Source organism: Thalassophryne amazonica, chromosome 7, assembly GCF_902500255.1.
Source record: "Thalassophryne amazonica chromosome 7, fThaAma1.1, whole genome shotgun sequence".
Taxonomy (NCBI): Eukaryota; Metazoa; Chordata; class Actinopteri; order Batrachoidiformes; family Batrachoididae; genus Thalassophryne; species Thalassophryne amazonica.
Genome location: NC_047109.1, coordinates 102,130,400 through 102,152,056, shown reverse-complemented (window position 1 = coordinate 102,152,056; position 21,657 = coordinate 102,130,400). Strand labels below are relative to the sequence as shown.

General features: G+C 40.1%; 1 protein-coding gene across 1 annotated transcript in view; it reads left to right on the top strand.

Annotated features, from left to right (window-relative positions):
• The first annotated feature begins 4,719 nt into the window (after positions 1–4,719).
• LOC117514683 (doublecortin domain-containing protein 2-like) overlaps positions 4,720–21,657 on the top strand; it is a 93,027-nt gene continuing 76,089 nt past the window's right edge. The window contains 2 exon segments of the mRNA XM_034175250.1: positions 4,720–5,178; positions 6,296–6,350. Coding sequence (XP_034031141.1) covers positions 4,892–5,178; positions 6,296–6,350 — 342 coding nt within the window. The 5' untranslated portion in view covers positions 4,720–4,891.

The following is a 21,657-nucleotide window of genomic DNA, read 5'->3' as shown; positions in this document are numbered from 1 at the left end:
ACATGACCTTTAATCATGGGTGACCATAAAATATCAAACTTATTAAGAATTGTTATTTTGAGAAATTGATTAAAAGTACACCCATGGTTAGTATGAAACCGTAATATGAAATCATATATCACCTTTCTATTGGTCACATGACCTTTGAACTTGGGTGACCTATGAAACATCAAAAACATTTACACTGGCTATTTTCAGGAAATGGTTAAAGATATGGCTACTATAGAACACTACTATTAAATAATATCACCTTTAATAGAAAGGCAATATGGTCATGTAACCTTTGATCTCAGGTGATCATGAAATGTCAAACTTGCTCAGGATAGCTATGTTTTGATTTGTCTTAAACTGTACCCAAAATGTCAGCAGTAAGTGATATTTCACCACAAAATGAGTCCTGAACCTACCAGCAAACAGTCCAAACACCAGTGTGGTAAGAGTCAGCTGCAGCATGGCTTGTCAGGGAAAGAGAGAAAGCATGGAACAAAACATGGAAAAACACAGTAGCAGAAATAGCACAAACAAGAATAATCCAGCAACTGAGGAAGAACTGTGTCCAACTTAAACAATAACACAAAAAGAGCAGACAAGTGACATGCGTGTTGATTGTGATGTGGAACAGCTGTGAGGGACACTGAGTGATGGCACCACACCTACAGACACACTGACATGGAATGACAGATAACTAAAACAACAAACTACAATGAGCCCAGAGTGAATATAACTTAAACCATAAATAAAATACTTAACCAAAGATCAGTGCATGAAAACTAAAGCATAACTCAAAAATGGCTAAATGGTATTTTCACACTGTAACGATGAGCCTGGTGTTTGCTGACAGACATGAACAACGATCAGCACCGAGATCTGTCAGACTCCACAGAAGCTATATTGATGTATGTTGGCTGACTCTGATGTTTGTTGTGCTGCTGGGAAAAATGCTGAACATGCCTAAAATCTTTGACATTCATGCTAAAACACCAGCCACAGTTGAGCTCTGCTACCACTTTGCCACCTCCACTAGTAGCCTGTTACTGCGTCGTTCCCCTTCACCAGACTACGCTGGCCAACTTTGGAGGCTTAACTGGATACATCACCTCCTATGGATCCCTTGAACATGAAGAAATGTGAAGGAATATGTAGAACCTGTCTCAACAATGCACCAGTAACAAGTGACACAATTGCAGTTACATTGAGTTTATATAGGCTACGTCACCTGACGTTACAAATCCTGAGTCAATGATATGGTATGGTTACCACAAAACATGAGTATTCACTTTTAGACAGAATTGTCACATCAACACACCATCATATGAATCATAAAGAATTAATCTGCATTAATCTGTGTGAAACATAAGATGCAGGTGTTGTATACTGAGTGTCCACACTATGTTGGCATGCTATGTTATTCCCCTCATTTATTTGAAAAGGTGATCCTGTAGAGATTCATGAACAAGTAGAAGGTTAAGAATGAATAACCCTCATTTAACCGATGTTTTCATGGCATTGCACATCACAGTTTTAGTCAATGTAACCACTTTCTTGGTGGCCACATTTTCAGTGAGATATCATCATCATCATCTACTGAAATGCTTAAAGTCCTACACTGTTATCTTCACAAGTAGAGTTTTATATCGATTAAGGCTGTTATCAGAGGAGATTAATATTGATGATCTATTACAATCTTCTCTCCAATATTTCTTAATGCGTTACAAGATGTCGCCTCCAAACAGATCTATACTGGAGGACTGTTTTCTGTCTCATAAGTAAAAGCACAAATGTTGACAACACAGGTCTCACATCATTAAAAGGAGCTGTAATTGCTGTGGGCATTTTCCAGACTGAACAGCATGACCCTGAATTCACAGTGCTCATTATAGGAAACCCCAAATCCAAAACCGTGTCTCAGCAACAATCAGACAGAAAACTCCAGAAGCACAGATGACAACATTTAGTGTGGAGATCTCAGAGATTTGAGATATATTAACCTACTGAACATGAAGTTAGGATTGTTGCAACACCTTAAAATATTCCATGTAATTTAATAAAAGTCCAAAACTAAATATGTACAGTATGTTTAAAGATGCTCTGTTGCTCATGTACCATCTGTAAATTGCTGTGGCACGTTTGCTCTCTGCTTCACAATTGTCGTTGAGCTGGAACAATTGCAAAAACAATTTTGTTGCTGTAAAGACGGGGTTTAAAAGGTGCCATTTTCACATCCAATAAAGAACAGCTATTATGTATCATTCCATGTGTTACCACTGATGCTGAGACTGAAAGGATATGCACAAGCAGAGGTGAAACGAAGTAGGATTTTCTTATCTTGACATGTGCTGCACTGTATGACACTTGAACAAAAGCAACATTTCGCATCATTCCATCCATGTGTACGATCAGATGATTCTGGTCCATCTAAGAAACGACTTTGACACTCATTAAAATCATTTAATTTTAAAGGTTCCATGAAGATCTTTACAAAGTCTGTCATCATAAATTTTGCTGGCTTCAGTGATACTCCTTATCCAGGATGGACCGCTGTTCTTGGAGCATGGATCTTTTCCTGTCAAACAATCCTCTCAATGTCTCAGATCAAAGAAACACTGGTCAGCCATCAATCACCTAAAAACACAACATATTACTGTCATGCAGTTCAACCAGGAACGGGGAGATTAGTCAGGATTGAGGGAAAGATGAATGCAGCAATGTACAGAGACATCCTGGATGAAAACCTGCTCCAGAGCGCTCTTGACTGGGGCAATGGTTCATCTTTCAGCAGGACAATGACCCTAAGCACACAGCCAAGATATCGAAGGAGTGGTTTCAGGACAACTCTGTGAATGTTCTTGAGTGGCCCAGCCAGACAGTCCAGACCTGAATCTGAGTGAACATCTCTGGAGAGATCTGAAAATGTCTGTGCACCGACGCTCCCCATCCAACCTGATGGAGCTTGAGAGGTGCTGCAAAGACGAACGGACAAAACTGCCCAAAAATAGGTGCACCAAGCTTGTGGCATCATATTCAGGAAGAGTGCTGCAACTGGGCATCCATTGATTTGGTTCTGATTTTATATCCTTAATGTCAGTTTTTAGATATTTACTGATGATATATAAATACTGGTCTTAAAAAGCTTTAAAGAAGTGAAATTTGACATTTTCTAGAAGGTCATAAATAATTGCATACAGTGATGTATTTACCCTTAAATATATATATATATAAAATGATAATTAAGCAACATGTAATCCAGCAATATGATAAACTCAAAATAAGGTCATCAAAAACGTTTCTTCCTCAAATGTAAGCAAAATGGATTTTGTGGAATACAGTTTTGCTTTATCTGTTCGACATCGTCCTCTAGTGGCAACATACACAAAGTGCACATCTTGTATTTGGAATAACTTCAGATGATACCATTTGCCACCTTCAGTCCTCACAGCAGCTGAGTCTTTCAAAAAGCAGCAAATTTTTTGGAAGATCTGTGTTAGTAAAGTTATTAATTGAAAGAAAGGTCAAACCTTCACTGGATGAATCCCTACACTGCAAATTAAATGGGTTACATCAGATAATTGCTCTGCAAGTGTTTTGAAAAACAAATTTTAAAGTTTGTAGCCTTGTAGGAGTTGAATGTCACAATTTCACAAAGCAATGAATTCTGTTGTTTTCCAGGAAATTCTATTCTAAACAAGGTGACCACATCCTTATTGATTTTACCTATTTGCTGTAGCCCTTCCTGTCTTCATGTTGACGGGTGCTGTTGCCAAACAGATTATCATTTTGCAAATGACATCCTTCTTGACATCTTTTCCCATCTTTAAGTAGTGTTGATGTTTGGAGGCAATGAAACTCAAGGTTAAATGATTGTGAGGTTCAGTGATAGATAGATAGATAGATAGATAGATAGATAGATAGATAGATAGATAGATAGATAGATAGATAGATAGATAGATAGATAGATAGATAGATAGATAGATAGATAGATAGATAGATAGATAGATAGATAGATAGATAGATAGATAGATAGATAGATAGATAGATAGATAGATAGATAGATAGATAGGGTGCATGATTTTGCTGTTATTGATAAATATGCCACTTGACAATAATTCAGAACAGTACACAGTGTTGTTGGCCAGTGTAATTAGTAGTGCACAACATGTTTTTTTGTTCTGCATTTGCAATGTTGCTGGCAACCTGATTCAGTTTGGTCTCTTGATGCCTAATTAAATTTATTGGATGGCCGTTAATCAGCGTTGGCTTTACAAATGATTGTGCATGACTTTGACAGACCTCTCCGTGCACCTTATGATCCCTAAACAAATACAATATATGCATTTTTTGAATGTGTTTATTTATTTAAAATACATATATAAATAAACAGTTGTTTTTCGCCGGCTGATGATTGATTTCCTGCTGATTATCTAAGGTCAGTGAGAGCTCTGCAGCGCGTTCCCATAGATACATCCCAACAGAGGAGCTCCCATGATGCTCAGCAGCCAGCAGAGAGCCGTTTGTCTTCACCTGCAGGGTAACGGCGCGCACCAAGCTGAGAGGAGAGGACTCTGTCTGCACCTCTTCGTCTGATCCGGGTTGGAACTGGGCTGAATTTATGGGTAGGTGACATTAATAACCCGGGAGCACAACGGGAGTCACATGTTTAATGCGCGTTTTCATGCTGCGAACTTTTTCTTTTTTCTTTACGCGTTTTATCCAAACCGCTCCAAAAAATACAGCATCACTCCGCTTTACCAATAAGGATAATATGGGGCATCTGATGCCAATATAATGGCATTTAAGGATCTGTCTCACATTTTGGATCAACCTGTTCTGTCTTTATCATAACAATACAAACAGCCGCACGCCGCGCGCCTGCGGGCAGCTTTTACGCACAGCCATGAGCGCGGAAAAACCGAACTTTCTCTCGCAGCCCGTCGTCAAGAACGTGTTCATGTTCCGAAACGGCGACCCTTACTACGAGGCCCGCCGGATCGTGATCAACCAAAGGAGGGTGTGCAACTTTGAGACGTTGCTGAAAGAGGTGACCGGAGGGATCCAAGCCCCATTTGGCGCCGTGAGAAACATCTACACGCCGAGAGGAGGCCACAAGGTGGACTGTCTGGATGGCCTCCACAGCGGGGAGCAGTATGTGGCTGCAGGGAGAGAGAGATTCAAAAAACTAGAGTAAGTGTTCGTGCAACTTTGCCTTTAAAAAAAAAAAAAAAAAAAAAAAAAAATGTATTCATGAACCAGCAGGCAGTTACTATGCCGCACAAGATTCTCCAAGTGGACCCACTGCTGGCAGAGTCTTGTCTTAAAGATAATATGACTCAACAGTTATACATCAGTGCTGAGTCACAGTATGAGCCAGATTAGACCTGAAGAGTTCTATGTCATGCAAGGCCTTAAAATAACACGACTTACACTGCACATAATGAGATTTAACTGATGGTTACAGGGCAGGGATAGGAAACTGGAGGCCTCTGGGTCACATGAAGTCATAAATTTCATAAATTTCTAAGTTCTTAAATAGTTTTCTGTTGCTGCTTTTTTTTTTTTTTAGTTAATAAATGACATAAATTACGATATAGGTTTTATCAAATGCTTTAAATTTTTTTTTCATTTAATTTTTAAAATATGTTAAATGCAAGTTGATGTATTTGGGTTTTTTCAAACATCAACACTTGCTGCTATCCCATGCAATGCATTAAGAAGTACACAGTAATTCTCTCTTACAATGATATTACGGAACCCGGGAGAGGTCACTTAAAGTGATATATATATATACGTATGTATATATATATATATATATATATATATATATATATATATATATATATAATTTTTTTTTCTGGTCGTGATAATTTGGGAGCACATTTTCCTTTAATTGAGCCCTCGAATTAATAAACATGCACACGTTTTCCTTTTTCTCTGGCAGTGATAATTTGTCAGCATGCTTCTAAATATAACCTCAGCAGATTTAAAAAAATATTAATGTGCTCAAACTGCTTTATTAGTAATAATGACAGATTAATATTAAAAAAGAAAAAGAAGTGTTAACGGTCAGTTTTTCAAAGTATAACAGGTAATGTGGACTGATTGTGCTGTATGTTGTATATAGCATGTTCTCCATTCTCCTTCATCAACCCCCACCCTCGAGCTGGCTATGCACTGATTGTAATGGAGGCACTGTAATAGTGAGAGTGCGGCTCTTTCAACCACCCATCTTCATTTATCTTTTTGGAGTGAGCCTAAATCCAGCATACCTGCTTACTTTCCTTTATCTTATATTAATTTGTAGTTACCTCCAGATTGGTTCCAGAAGGAAGAGGATGATGCAGATGATGCCAGTGCAGGTAAAGTGAAAGTGGTGGTATCACACCCTGTTTGTTATTCCTTTAGCCAGTGTTGGTGCCAGGGTTTACATTGCTGGTACAATGGAGGGGCCATTGTACCAGCCATATTAGACATACAGTGAAATGTAACTTTATGTAATAGTACCCATGGGCATGAAAACAGCCAGGGCTACAGCAGTCTGAGATTTGACCCCAATATCCTTGACCTTCACCAAAGGCGCGCTTGACCTTGCCAGGCCAATTCTGAAATGTGCTTAAGTGTGTGGTACAACTGGTCCAAAAATCAAATTCCTGGACCTCAGTGTTTGTTAATATATATATATATATATATATATATATATATATATATATATATTTATTTTTTTTTTGGGGGGGGGGGCAGATACCAATATTAGGGAGTAAAAAAAAAATTATGATGCAATATATTTCACCATATATACATAACAAAGGCAATGAATCCTCACATTTTGTTTTCAAACCTGTATGATGAAGAAATGTAATTGCGGATTGATGTTTTACAGTTTAACCCTTTGGGGTCTGAGGGCATTTTTTTGGACAGTTCACTCGCCTGGCATAAATGATTTATTATTGCTGTTAACAGCTCTCCCTGCATCCCACAATTAGGTTTTATGTCTCTTTTTTACAGGGCAACCTGTGCTTTCAGAATATATATGTTTTTGTTGTGTTTTATAAGCGTAATAAAGGTTTACAATCAAAAACAGGCAAGGAAGAAATAAAGCGAAAAAATAATAAATAAACTATAATAAACAACTGTTTTGACACTTTATAAAGGTAATTTGAGGTCTTCTGTAAAAGACTGTACGACAAAAAGGTTCAAACAATAAACACAAATGCGCATTTTGAACAATATATACAAAATGGTCTATGCGTTTTGTTATTTTGATATGGTAAACAGTGCTTTAAGCAGAGAAAGCAACAGAGTTATCCAGTAACATTCACATGCAAACTAGTGGAGCAATCCTGATAGTTACACACTCTTTGTTTGAGCACATGAGATTGTCATCAGAGGCTCTCTGTCTGCTTCTGCTTTCACTTTCGCTGTGCGTAATGGTGCAGGGCGCACTGAGTATGTACTAATAGTATGTACTCATTGGAGCACCCAGGGGGCTATTCAAACGGGCCAACTAGTAACATATCACTCCTGAAAACGATCTTTGGCTTTTCACGTGAAGTAAATCTGCCCTACGATTGGATTTTGGAAAACCATGTGACGCTGAACTAATTACGATTGGACACTCACATTGCGCACGTCATCACACAGCTTCTATCAGGAGTACAAAGATGGCCGATGGCTGGCTCGAACGTCCGCGGAGTTAACGTTTCAGCAAAAAAAAAAAGTACGTTTCTATCTCATATCATTCAAAAGTTATTTATAATTTAGTAAAGCTTGGTCTTAGCCGTCGTATATGACGGTGTCATGAAACATGAACTTCATTATAAATAAATTTAACCAACAACCAACCAACATACATCACGCTGCCTTCACTCGGATTAGCAGTCACCATGTTGCATCATTGGCATCTGCATAAAATACACTTCCCCTCTATTTTGGCCCCACCTACCTGTTTTCAGTGTAAAACACCCACTCTGAAAATAAATGGCAGCTGGTCACTTTGCCACTGTCTCTCACAGCTAATGTGACCAGGCGGTGATCGGATCCGAACCATGTTTGACATCATTGTTAACAATGAAATCAAGCACCCTATGCTACCCAAACAATATAGTGATGTTTCCAACAAAGTGTTTTTCTGCATCATTTTGTCAGTAAAGTAGAAGGGTTCATTTAAGCAAAAATAATGATACTGATCTGTTCACAAAAGACTCATATCAGCCAACATTACTGATCATCTAAAATATCAGTTGAGCTGCAGACCAAAGTAGTCTGACACATTGCACAAGTCCAAAAGTTTAAGACTTTATTTTTCTCTCAACAAATGAGTTAAACTACATCCAGAAAGTATTCACAGCGCTTCACTTTTTCCACTTTTTGTTGTGTTCCATCCTTATTCCAAAATGGAATTAATTCATTTTCCCTCAAAATTCTACTCTGACAACATGAAAAGTTTTTTTTTTTTTTTTTTTGCAAATTTAAAAAAAAAATACAAAATTAAGTTCAACCTGGTCTCACAGCAAGTCGTGATTCAGCAGCACGAAATATACATTAATCTATTGGTTCGTGATATTGTGACGAAAAACGCCTCATTTTCCCAACAAATTCATTTCGTGATGGCTGCACAAAATTAAAAGTGAAGCGGGGGGGGGTCGGGAGTGGGGGAAGGAGTAAGATTAGGTTATGGTTAAGGTTAGGGTCGGGGTAGGGTCAGGAATAGTGAGTTAAAAAAAAACCCTGTCATGAAAATTTGACTCACTTCGTCACGGGAGAGACGAAAGGTGAGACTGGGCTGACTAAGTCACGTGTACATACAGTGAGTACTCACACTCTTTGCTCAAAACTTTGTTGATGGACTTTGGCAGCAATTACAGCCTCAGGTCCTCTTGAATATGATGCCACAAGTTTGGTGTACACATATTGGGGCAGTTTTGTCCGTTCCTCTTTGCATTACCTCTCAAGCTCATCAGGTTGGATAGGGAGCATCGGTGGACAAACATTTTCAGATCTCTCCAGAGATGTTCAAATCAGATTCAGGTCTGGGCTCTGGCTGGACCACTCAAGGCCATTCACAGAGTTTTCCTGAAGCCACTCCTTTGATATCTTGGCTGTGTGCTTAGGGTCATTGTCCTGTTGAAAGAGGAACCGTCGCCCCAGTCTGAGGTCAAGCGCGCTCTGGAGCAGGTTTTCATCCAGGATGTCTCTGTACATTGCTACATTCATCTTTCCATTAATCCTGACTAGTCTCCCAGTTCCTGCTGCTGAAAAACATCCCCACAGCATGATGCTGCCACCATCATACTTCACTGTAGGGATGGTGCCTGGTTTCCTCCAAACATGACGCCTGGCAATCACGCCAAAGAGTTCAATCTTTGTCTCATCAGACCAGAGAATTTTGTTTCTCATGGTCTGAGAGTCCTTCAGGTGCCTTTTGACAAACTCAAGGAGGGTTTCCATGTGCCTTTTACTAAGGAGTAGCTTCCGTCTGGCCACTCTACCATACAGGCCTGATTGGTTTATTGCTATAGAGATGGTTGTCCTTCTGGAAGGTTCTCCTCTCTCCACAGAGGAATGCTGGAGCTTTGACAGAGTGACCATCGGGTTCTTGTTCACCTTCTGGTCCTTCTCCCCCAATTGCCCAGTGTAGACGTGACGCCAGCTCTAGGAAGAGTCCTGGTTGATGTGAACTTCTTCCATTTACAGATGATGGAGGCCACTGTGCTTGTTGGGACCTTTAAAGCAGCAGAAATGTTACTGTACCCTTCCCCAGATTTGTGCTTCTAGTCAGTCCTGTCTCAGAGGTCTACAGTCAGTTCCTTTGGCTTCATGCTTGACATGCACTGTCAACTGTGGGACCTTATATGTAGACAGGTGTGTGTCTTTCAAAATCATGTTCAATCAACTGAATTTACCACAGGTGGACTCCAATTAAGCTGTAGAAACATCTCAAGGATGATCAGTGGAAAGAGGAACCACCTGGGCTCAGTTTTGAGCTTCATCGCAAAGGCTGTGAATATTTATGAATTATTAGGAATTTTGAGGAAAAATGAGTTTCCTTAATTTGGAATAAGGCTGTAACAAAAAATGTGGAAAAGTGCAGCGCTGTGAATACTTTCATGATGCACCGTAAGCTCCTCAGACTGTATCAAATCTGTTCTCCTAAATGCAGATCAGTTTATAATCAAATGCAAGTTTAATGCAGTTCTGAATCAGCCCATATAAAGTACTGCAAGTGTGAAGTAACGTATCAAGACCAAACGATCAGACTCAAAGATCCAGGATAAAAGATGAGTGATCAGAAAAAAAAAAAAGATCAGATCTCTGCCATGCGAAAGAAGGGTTAAAGATCAGGATGAAAGCTGAATGAGCCCAATCAAAGAGGTCAGCAATCAGGATCAACGTAGAGGATCAAAGATCCACTACGCTCTGCACAGATGGATTCAACATCATTTACACCAGTCAGCTGCTGTCTTTTGTTTTCTCTGTTCTCATGCATCAGGACCACAAAAGGTCATCAGTGTACACACTCTCTCTCCTTGTCTTTTGGTGGTGCAGTGACGGGCACTAACTCATTTGATGTTGAGATGCCATTCATTGAAGTACTTTAATTCTAATTTTGATTTTGGCACCACTGACACCCCTTGCTCAATTTGTATGACGTGCCACTGAAAGACCGCACTCCCTTCTGCCTCACCTGTCGCTCTGCACGCCTGCACACCTCCACACTCACTGTCTAAAAGATCATTAAAGGAAGGTGTAGTGTTTGGCATTTGTTCTCTGTAAAGAATCGCTTTGTTGTATCGATGTCTGTCCATGCATAATTAATTCATAGATTATCATCATCTGCCTTCAATGCAACTTTAATCATCAGCTATAAAGTCACAGCCAAAATGAGACTGGCTTAAAGTCACACTGCTCACAGGCTTATTGCTTTTCAAAGTCAACTGCAGGTCATTTGGAAAGATGATTGTTTATTTTTGGAGTGATGCATATGAACACTCGCTGCATCATGATAAGCCAAGAGCTTTTTTTTTTTTAATTGATGTTTTAGTAATCATCTGAACTCAGTTTCTTTGGAGGAATTATGGTAAAAACAACAACAACAAAAACTCCTAAAAAGATTACAACAAAATTCTAGCATTAATCATGTATAGGAGGAAAATAAGTCGTTCACTCTTATACTGTAAAAAAGTTACATTTATTTGCAGTTAAAGCTTAAATGGCAAGTTTACTTTTTCAACCTTAGTCACATGAAAGGTATAGTAGATTATACCAGAAAAACTGTAAGATTTTGAAAAGCCACAGACTCGTTTGATAGACCTGTTTCTAAAGCCATGCCTCCAAAACACAAGAGCGCACATTGTGTGCTCACAGTTATGGAGTTACAGATGTATGCTATTGTCATAACTACAAAGCACCAACGTAATATACATGACCATTCATCCCATTCATGCTAACATACCAGGATAGAGCTGATCACGATTCACATAGGGCTATGTAGAGCTGGCAGCCGTACCCGCGCACAGTGCACCGCTGCACAGGAAATGCATTGTCGCCACCACTGAAAAACACCAATGTTGACTTCAGTTTTAGATCTTGCTACATCTGTCCTTTTTATGTTGATACCTTTCTTAAAAGCTGAAAGCTGTGTTTTTGTGGCTGACAATTGTTGCCAGTACTTTCTCCACCATCGTGCAGCTAGCTTGCTTTCGCTGTTCTTGCTTTCAAGTGGAGCGTTACTGTCACCCAACATTGACAAGAACATCGTCAGCCATAGCAGTCAGCATGAAGATCCCCTTGACTAGCTTGAGCTGAGCTGTGACATAGACTCTAGTAACACACAACAAGTGTGTGAAATTCTGTGGTATGCATAGGGCAAGAACTAGTGACAGACAGTCCAGTGAGCCAGTGATTTGACCGTGCCCGTGCAAGATGATTAGATGATGTTTTACAGCAGTGTAAGGGGGTGTGGGGTTAGTGGAGCCTCAAAGGGGAGTGGTTAGTATCTGCATAGGTCAGGGTTCTACTCCCATCCTGGGAGGCTGATTACCTGGAGACCCACGTGTGGGGTTCTCTTGTCGTAGCCTTCAAGTGTGCCCCTGGAAGTAGCTCATGGTGTGGGCATGGGCTCTTGATGGAGTGTTGCTTGATGGCCCTGGTGTTGCCTTGGTGTTGGGGCATTGGCATTGGCCTGGGATTTGTTGTTGGTAATAGTGGGAGTGGTGTTTCATGGCACTGTTGGGAGCCTCCATTGGGTGACATGGGTTGATTCAATGTGGCTGGTATATGCCCATTGCTGTCAGCTGGGGCAGTTCCCCTGCTGGATCCAGTAGAGGAACCACACTTTTTAGGCTTTTCCAAAGCCTATGGAGAAAAAAAGATCCATATACAACATTGGACTAATTGTAGTTACTAGGATTGATGGAGGGTTGATATAAACCAGTATATTAGAAGAAAAAAAATTACCTAGCTGTTGACATTTCCTTAGACGCCATTCTACCACTAACATGTTGTTGGTGCCAACTTCTTTGTATTGCTTTTGTCAGCATAAACCCCATGATAGCTGCCATGTTTGCTCTCATTCATTCATTCCTTAAGTAATTTTGCTCATAGTGACTTCTAATGAAAAAAGGGTTTAATATATAATAAAAGTAAATGAATCCTATATGATTTTACTATGTGGGGAATTTCTTGTGTAGTTCGTCTTTGTCTTGACTTTGAAGTGTGACCAACACCCGGCTGTGCCTGTGTGCCGCATTTATCCACAGTAAATAGTTAATCAGTGGAAAGTGCAGAGATGAATTGCTCTCACTTTTAATAGCAAGAGGGTTATTTGTTGTAAAAATCCTCAAGGGCTTGTTGTTGCTGTGGTGACCTGAGGAACTTCTCCATCTCTGCCTCACTTCACGTAATTATTTGACTGAATATGTGGATTATTAGCTTTCCACTGATTGTGCTTAAATCAGAGCATTAAAGGGGTTATAATCCTGCACAACGTTTAACATTTGGATCACCAAGGTGGCAGATGTGTTCTTACCATGTTTGCGATGTGTCCATCCACCAATCCTTTTCCACACATTTACTGGAAAACTGGCTGACTGATTGGCATGAAATTTTCAAGATATGTTTGGACTTGTTGATTTGAAGTTGGAAGGTCAAATGTTAATGTCTCTGGAAACCTTTTACAATCCACTCGAGACCAATTTATTTGTTTTTGGGTTTGAGATGAAAAGCTGGATCTGATATCAGCTTTTTCCCCCCTGGGATTTACATATAAATAACCATAGAGGGCATTTTGGTGACCAAGCAGTTAGTGAGCGTGTTTCCACAGCAGAAGGTTCTCAGTTCAAGCCCGCCTCTGCCCATTCTCCATATTATATGGAGTTGTGGCAAGAATCACAACCGGTGTAATACTTGTGCCAAGTCAACATGCAGTCTTGTATAAACTACCTCAAAGTGATAAAACAGTGGAAGTACAAGTAAGTAAGTCCCTTCGGGTGCTTGCACTCGGGGTCACCACAGCAGAGTCAAGGTACAGTACAAGTATATTAGCATAAAATTACTTTGGTAAAAGTTGAAGTCTTCTTTAAAGTATTACTTGAGTAAGTGTCTTAAAGTATCTCACATTTACTGTACTTAAGTATCAAACGTAAATTTCTCATATAAAATATACTTTAAAGAAAAATATTGAGTAAAAGTAAAATTCAAAATGAGTGGAAACAGCAGCACAGAAAGCCAGTGTGGTGTCTGGAGAAACAAGGAGGGGGTCTCAGCCTCTATAAAAGGCTGGATCTGCCTCTAGCAGAGCAGTTGGTGTTGGTGACGGGACGAATGAAGCAACAGGTGGATGTATGTAGCTGTACAGAAAGTTGCTGTTCTTTTTCTGAATATGCAGTTGTTTTTCTGGAAGCCCCCCCACACACTTCTCTGTTAAACATAATAGGCAGGCTCTTGTGAAACAGAACAGTCATTTATAGCTACACAGTTGTGCCAAGTTTAAGGAAAACTAAAAAAAAAAAAAAAAAAAAAAAAAACAACTTTTCAAGCGTCACCACCACCAACCACTGCAAAAAAAACCAAAGGCAGCGCTCTTTGCGCTTTTGAATCCAAAACACAGCACTGCTTTCATGCACTGCTTCTCCACAGTGCTTCTCTGTGAAAATGTAAAATAAAATAAAATGAAAGAGACACATCGGCCAGTTTTGTAGGTACTGAAGTTTTCCCTTTAAGTGTGTGTTAACTCTGATTGTGCGCTGGACTCCAGCAGGAGCAGATCTGTGTGCATGTGTGTGCATCAGCGTGTGCGTGTTTGGAGTCCAAAGTGCAGATGGTTTTCACCCTCCACAGTCTTCTCCTTCCTCAGCGGGGGCGCAGGTTCAACCTATCATCTTTTGCCTTTTAAACGTGTTTTATGTCAAATGCTTGATGCTTGATGCTGCAGGGGTGCTGATGAGGACTGTATCTGCTGCGCTCCAGCTTACTTTCACCTCTGCAAATAGACATTGCCCAATCAAATTTCTTCCAGTTTTATATTGTAGTAACGAGTAACGAAGATGGTTAAGAGAAATATATCGGAGTAAAAGTATATATTTTATTGATGAAATGTAGTGGATTAAAAGTAAAAGTTGCCAGAAATATAAACAACAAAGTAAAGTACAGATATGTCAAAATTCTGTACAGTAACAAAGTATTTCTACTATGTTACATTACAACACTGTCAACATGCCAATCCATCTCAAACCTGCTCCAGTCGTTCCGTCATTTTCCTTGAAATAAAAATCTGCCGAGAGCACTACACATGTCCTCACACAAAGGCTGCTTACCAGAAAATGATGCAATCGACAGGTGTGAAAAAGTTCATGCATGTGCACGAAGGTTCAAGGTTTGCTCATGCAAACACACGTGATTCAAATCCATCAGGTTTTTTCAAAAAATAAAAAGGTCCGATACTTTTCTAACAGACCTCGTAAACGTTAATAAAAACACACACAAAAAAAGCCTGCACTACCCCTTCTGTGACAATGTAAATAGAAGATTATTGTACCTTGGCAGAGGTAGCATCTTCTAAATCCACTTCTAGGTTCCTTTTAATCTTGTTAAAGCAAGTATACAAGCCATACCACTGTGACCACCTGTCTAATACCGAACATCGAGTTAGGACGCGCCATTTTGAATGGTCACATATCATATGTCATCCACCATGAGGGCCCTAGAACTGAAGGGTGCTGTCATTTTGAATGGTCACATGATGTGATCTAAAATAGCATAGGGTAAGAATTGATTTGGTCATGGCAACATCACTTCCGTTTACTTCAGCGTCAGATCAGTATCCGCCTCATCTGCCATGAGGACCCCTAGAACTGAAGGGCATCACCATTTTGCTTGGTCATATGATGTGATCTACAATAGCGTGGGGGGAGAACTGATTCAGTTGTGGCAACGCCACTTCTGGTTTGCTTCCATGTTAGATCAGTAGCCACCTCAACCACCACGAGGACCCCTAGAACCAAAGGGCGCTGCCATTTTAAATGGTCACATGATATGATCTACAATAGCATAGCGGAAGAATTGATTCAGTTGTGGCAACGTCACTGGTTTGCTTCCACATCAGATCAGTTGCCGGTGTGACAATATGCGACTGTCTATGTGTTATACCATAGTGATACATTGTGTATTTGGGAGTGGTATCCATCCATCCATCCATTTTCTTCCGCTTTATCCGGAGTCGGGTCGTGAGGGCAGCAGCTCAAGCAAAGCTCTTGAATCCAATTTTAAGTAATTATTTGTTTGAATTTAGTTACATTTCTGTTGATGGGACCTTTGTGTGGCCTTCAACTATTCAGAGGGCTTGGATAATATCACCCGGGAGCGATATAAAACCAAATTAGTAGCAGCAGGACTGGGATCTTGCCTGTCCCAACTCAAAGCTGCACAATGGAAAATTGATCCCAAACAATGGCCAGATATTAAGTATCCTGATATTTATTCCTGCCTCATAGACACACCAAGTGTTTATGAAAGCAATTTGTATTTTATATCATTTTTGTCATATATGCATAGTGAATTGCTGTTCTGCCCTAGGATGGGACATGCTGCTGATTAGTTTCCCCAAAGATACTGATCGATGTGATACGTAATCCTCTTGGTGTGGCATCATAACGCTTTATGGCATAATAGCCTGTGCCAAGGAGGGCCATGCTGCCCAAATTTTGCATTCTATGTTTTGTTTTTAATATCGTAATGGATTTTAATTTTCCATCTCACTTTGTTGGTACAACCCACTGCCTCACATTGCCCCAGGATTTTAAAAAACACAAACAGTGGCTAAAATGTAAAAAAAACTCACTTCTAATTAAACTGTCCGCTACTTAAACAATGCACCCAGCTCAATTATTGTCATGCCAGCCGGCGTTGCTAAGCACGTTGCTAAGACCTCACAGACAGAGTGTCCGGATGTGAGACCGAGTCAATAGACCGAAAAAGCATCTCGGATTTAAAAATAAATAAATAGTGCGTAGTGCCGAAATTGGCCACTTAACATGCCACTTAGATTTCTGTCAGCTGCTGTCTGCGACAACATCAAAACTGATCGAGAATATATCGAGAGATATTCTTTAAATCTGAGGCAGAATATTTGCATAAGTGTGAAAATAACGTACAGAATTAAGGATATTCTATTCTAGGCTATGTTTCCTGCCAATTCTTTTTTCTCCGAATCAAATTTATTTGACTTTAGGGCGATCAAGTTGCGATCACTGGTGTCCCCGTCCATTTCAATAAATATTTTGCTGAAATTCACATCTGAGCAGTTTTCAAAATTTACATCAACCTACATCGATGTTGTGTCCAAGGCTTTGCCTTAATTATACGAGGGCTGTCAATAAAGTAACGGTCCTTTTTATTTTTTTCAAAAACTATATGGATTTCATTCATATGTTTTTACGTCAGACATGCTTGAACCCTCGTGCGCATGCGTGAGTTTTTCCACGCCTGTCGGTGACGTCATTCGCCTGTGAGCACTCCTTGTGGGAGGAGTCGTCCAGCCCCTCGTCGGAATTCCTTTGTCTGAGAAGTTGATGAGAGACTGGCGCTTTGTTTGATCAAAATTTTTTCTAAACCTGTGAGACACATCGAAGTGGACATGGTTCGAAAAATTAAGCTGCTTTTCAGTGAAAATTTTAATGGCTGATGAGAGATTTTGAGGTGATACTGTCGCTTTAAGGACTTCCCACGGTGCGAGACGTCGCTCAGCGCTCTCAGGCGGCGTCATCAGCCTGTTCAAGCTGAAAACCTCCACATTTCAGGCTCTATTGATCCAGGACGTCGTGAGAGAACAGAGAAATTTCAGAAGAAGTCGGTTTTCTGCATTTTATCCGGATATTCCACTGTTAAAGGAGATTTTTTTAATAAAGACGTGCGGACGGGTCCGCGCGTCGGGACGCAGCCGACGCGGTGCGGCGGCACAGGAAAAACACCTCCATTGGAAGCCTTAAGGACAAGTTGGAACATGTCCTGCTGTTAAACAATTTCTCATATACTCACTCCACTGAAAGCCATCAAAAGCCACCTGGATTTTACAAATGGTTATCAACACGGAGGTGTTTTTCCTGTGCCGCCGCACCGCGTCGGCTGCGTCCCGACGCGCGGACCCGTCCGCACGTCTTTCATTAAAAAAATCTCCTTTAACAGTGGAATATCCAGATAAAATGCTGAAACCGACTTCTTCTGAAACTTCTCTGTTCTCTCACGACGTCCTGGATCAATAGAGCCTGAAATGTGGAGGTTTTCAGCTTGAACAGGCTGATGACGGCGGCTGAGAGCGCTGAGCGACGTCTCGCACCGTGAAAAGTCCTTAAAGCGACAGAATCACCTCAAATCTCTCATCAGCCGTTAAAATTTTCACCGAAAACCAGCTTAATTTTTCGAACCGTGTCCACTTCGATGTGTCTCACAGGTTTAGAAAAAATTTTGATCAAACAACGCGCCAGTCTCTCAGCAACTTCTCAGACAAAGGAATTCCGACGAGGGGCTGGACGACTCCTCCCACAAGGAGTGCTCACAGGCGAATGACGTCACCGACAGGCGTGGAAAAACTCACGCATGCGCACGAGGGTTCAAGCATGTCTGACGTAAAAACATATGAATGAAATCCATATAGTTTTTGAAAAAAATAAAAAGGACCGTTACTTTATTGACAGCCCTCGTATTGTTGTGTAGGCCCCCCTTTTTCCACTAAAATAGACTTGACCCATCATGGCACTGTGCATTCTGACACCTTTCTATCAGAATCAACATGAACGTTTTTGGTAATTTGAGCTAGAGTAACTCTTCTGTTGGATGGGACCATTCATTACTCTGTTACTGGTTCTCTAATATTCAGTCTGACCCCTTTTGGTAGATTCTAAACACTGCAGATGGAGAACATCCTCATAGGAGTTGGAGTTTTTGGAGAGGCCCAGTCATTTCTAACATTACAATTTGACTGGTCAATCTCACTCAAATCTTGATGTTTCCCCATTTTTACCTCCGCCAAGGAGGTTATGTTTTCGGTCGAGTTTGTTTGTTTGTTTGTTTGTCTGTCTGTTTGACAGCAGGATAACTCAAAAAGTTTTGAACAGATTTTGATGAAATTTTGTGGAGTGGTTGGAAATGAGAAGAACAAGTGATTAAATTTTAGTGGTGATCCGGATCACGATCCGGATCCAGGAATTTTTTAAAGAATTCTTCACCATTGCGGGATAGGGGGAATTTTGACATTCTAGTTTCTAACTCCACAAAAACAAGGCAGAAAGGCTTGAAAAAAATTAGGGTGTAACATAGTCAAATGTTCTATCAAACAACAAAGTTTGGTGATGATCAGATCCGGATTCCGGATCTGGTGATCCAGAATATGCAAAAATATAGGGAAAATAGAAAATGTGTCAGTGTGAGGTGACAAATGAAGCTAGAGATGCACAACTAACGCCAAATTGTAGCTGAATCTGTACTGATTCAGTAAGGTGTCATCAGATTTGATGTAGCTTCAAATGTTATAGAGCCAGAGCCAGAAGAAAACCGCCATTACCGAAAAATCGTTTTTATACAATAACTTTTGAACTAATAAAGACATAAAAGTGATTCCAAGTTCTAGTGGCATGTTTTCATGGTCAAGGATGTCAAATATAAAAGAAAGAAAAGTGTATGTATCATAGTTTTGGTTGTAACACTGAACTGTTGAATAGATCACTGTGCCAAGGAGGAAATCTCTTTAGGGTCAGTGACCCTATGGCCTTGTGTAGCACATGCATCACTTAAAAAATAGTTCTATTTCAGAATTTACTGTTATTTATTTAGAGAAGTGTTTCATAAATGTTAAAAAAATCATGTATTTGCAGTTGAATAATAAATTGAATTTTGTCTCATTTGTTTTTGTCTAGAAGCACATGCAATATCAATATCAGTGCTCAGATGACAGTAGCTTCTGGGAAAGGTGCAACTTGCAATAAACTGTGATGCCAAGCGCTAAGGATACATGCTATCCAGTCACAGCAGATGAAACTTTTTTTTACTACTGAGCAAACATCATTGTTAGACTTTTTTAGGTTCAATGATTCCACGGCGTGTAGATGTTATGGCGTCAGTGACCCCATGGCCTTGGCGGAGGTTTGCACTCTCCGAGTGCTGCTAGTTTTTGCTTGTTTGTTTCTGTTACAAAACTTGCTGCCTTATTTTTTTTTCTAATTGGTTTAATAACACATTATCTTCAATCAATCAATCAATCAATCAATTTTTTTTTATATAGCGCCAAATCACAACAAACAGCTGCCCCAAGGCGCTCTATATTGCAAGGCAAGGCCATACAACAATTATGTAAAACCCCAACGGTCAAAACGACCCCCTGTGAGCAAGCACTTGGCTACAGTGGGAAGGAAAAACTCCCTTTTAACAGGAAGAAACCTCCAGCAGAACCAGGCTCAGGGAGGGGCAGTCTTCTGCTGGGACTGGTTGGGGCAGAGGGAGAGAACCAGGAAAAAGACATGCTGTGGAGGGGAGCAGAGATCGATCACTAATGATTAAATGCAGAGTGGTGCATACAGACCAAAAAGAGAAAGAAACAGTGCATCATGGGAACCCCCCAGCAGTCTACGTCTATAGCAGCATAACTAAGGGATGTTTCAGGGTCACCTGATCCAGCCCTAACTATAAGCTTTAGCAAAAAGGAAAGTTTTAAGCCTAATCTTAAAAGTAGAGAGGGTGTCTGTCTCCCTGATCTGAATTGGGAGCTGGTTCCACAGGAGAGGAGCCTGAAAGCTGAAGGCTCTGCCTCCCATTCTACTCTTACAAACCCTAGGAACTACAAGTAAGCCTGCAGTCTGAGAGCGAAGCGCTCTATTGGGGTGATATGGTACTACGAGGTCCCTAAGATAAGATGGGACCTGATTATTCAAACCTTATAAGTAAGAAGAAGAATTTTAAATGATATTCTAGAATTAACAGGAAGCCAATGAAGAGAGGCCAATATGGGTGAGATATGCTCTCTCCTTCTAGTCCCCGTCAGTACTCTAGCTGCAGCATTTTGAATTAACTGAAGGCTTTTTAGGGAACTTTAGGACAACCTGATAATAATGAATTACAATAGTCCAGCCTAGAGGAATAAATGCATGAATTAGTTTTTCAACATCACTCTGAGACAAGACCTTTCTGATTTTAGAGATATTGCGTAAATGCAAAAAAGCAGTCCTACTATTTGTTTAATATGCGCTTTGAATGACATATCCTGATCAAAAATGACTCCAAGATTTCTCACAGTATTACTAGAGGTCAGGGTAATGCCATCCAGAGTAAGGATCTGGTTAGACACCATGTTTCTAAGATTTGTGGGGCCAAGTACATAACTCAGATTTATCTGAGTTTAAAAGCAGGAAATTAGAGGTCATCCATGTCTTTATGTCTGTAAGACAATCCTGCAGTTTAGCTAATTGGTGTGTGTCCTCTGGCTTCATGGATAGATAAAGCTGGGTATCATCTGCGTAACAATGAAAATTTAAGCAATACCGTCTAATAATACTGCCTAAGGGAAGCATGTATAAAGTGAATAAAATTGGTCCTAGCACAGAACCTTGTGGAACTCCATAATTAACTTTAGTCTGTGAAGAAGATTCCCCATTACATGAACAAATTGTAATCTATTAAACAAATATGATTCAAACCACCGCAGCACAGTGCCTTTAATACCTATGGCATGCTCTACTCTCTGTAATAAAATTTTATGGTCAACAGTATCAAAAGCAGCACTGAGGTCTAACAGAACAAGCACAGAGATGAGTCCACTGTCCGAGGCCATAAGAAGATCATTTGTAACCTTCACTAATGCTGTTTCTGTACTATGATGAATTCTAAAACCTGACTGAAACTCTTCAAATAGACCATTCCTCTGCAGATGATCAGTTAGCTGTTTTACAACTACCCTTTCAAGAATTTTTGAGAGAAAAGGATCAACATTATATCCAACATTAAACTCCTCTGTGACTCTCAACTGGTATAGGAGCATTTGGAAAATGGATGGATGGACAAGTGTAATAAGTAGAATAGCAGTGCTGTAATTTCCTGCAGTTATTCTCCAACAAGAGGTTCTAGTCCCAGATGAATGTGCTATAAGCAAGCAACATGTAAAAGTTGTAAGAGGTTCCAGTATGT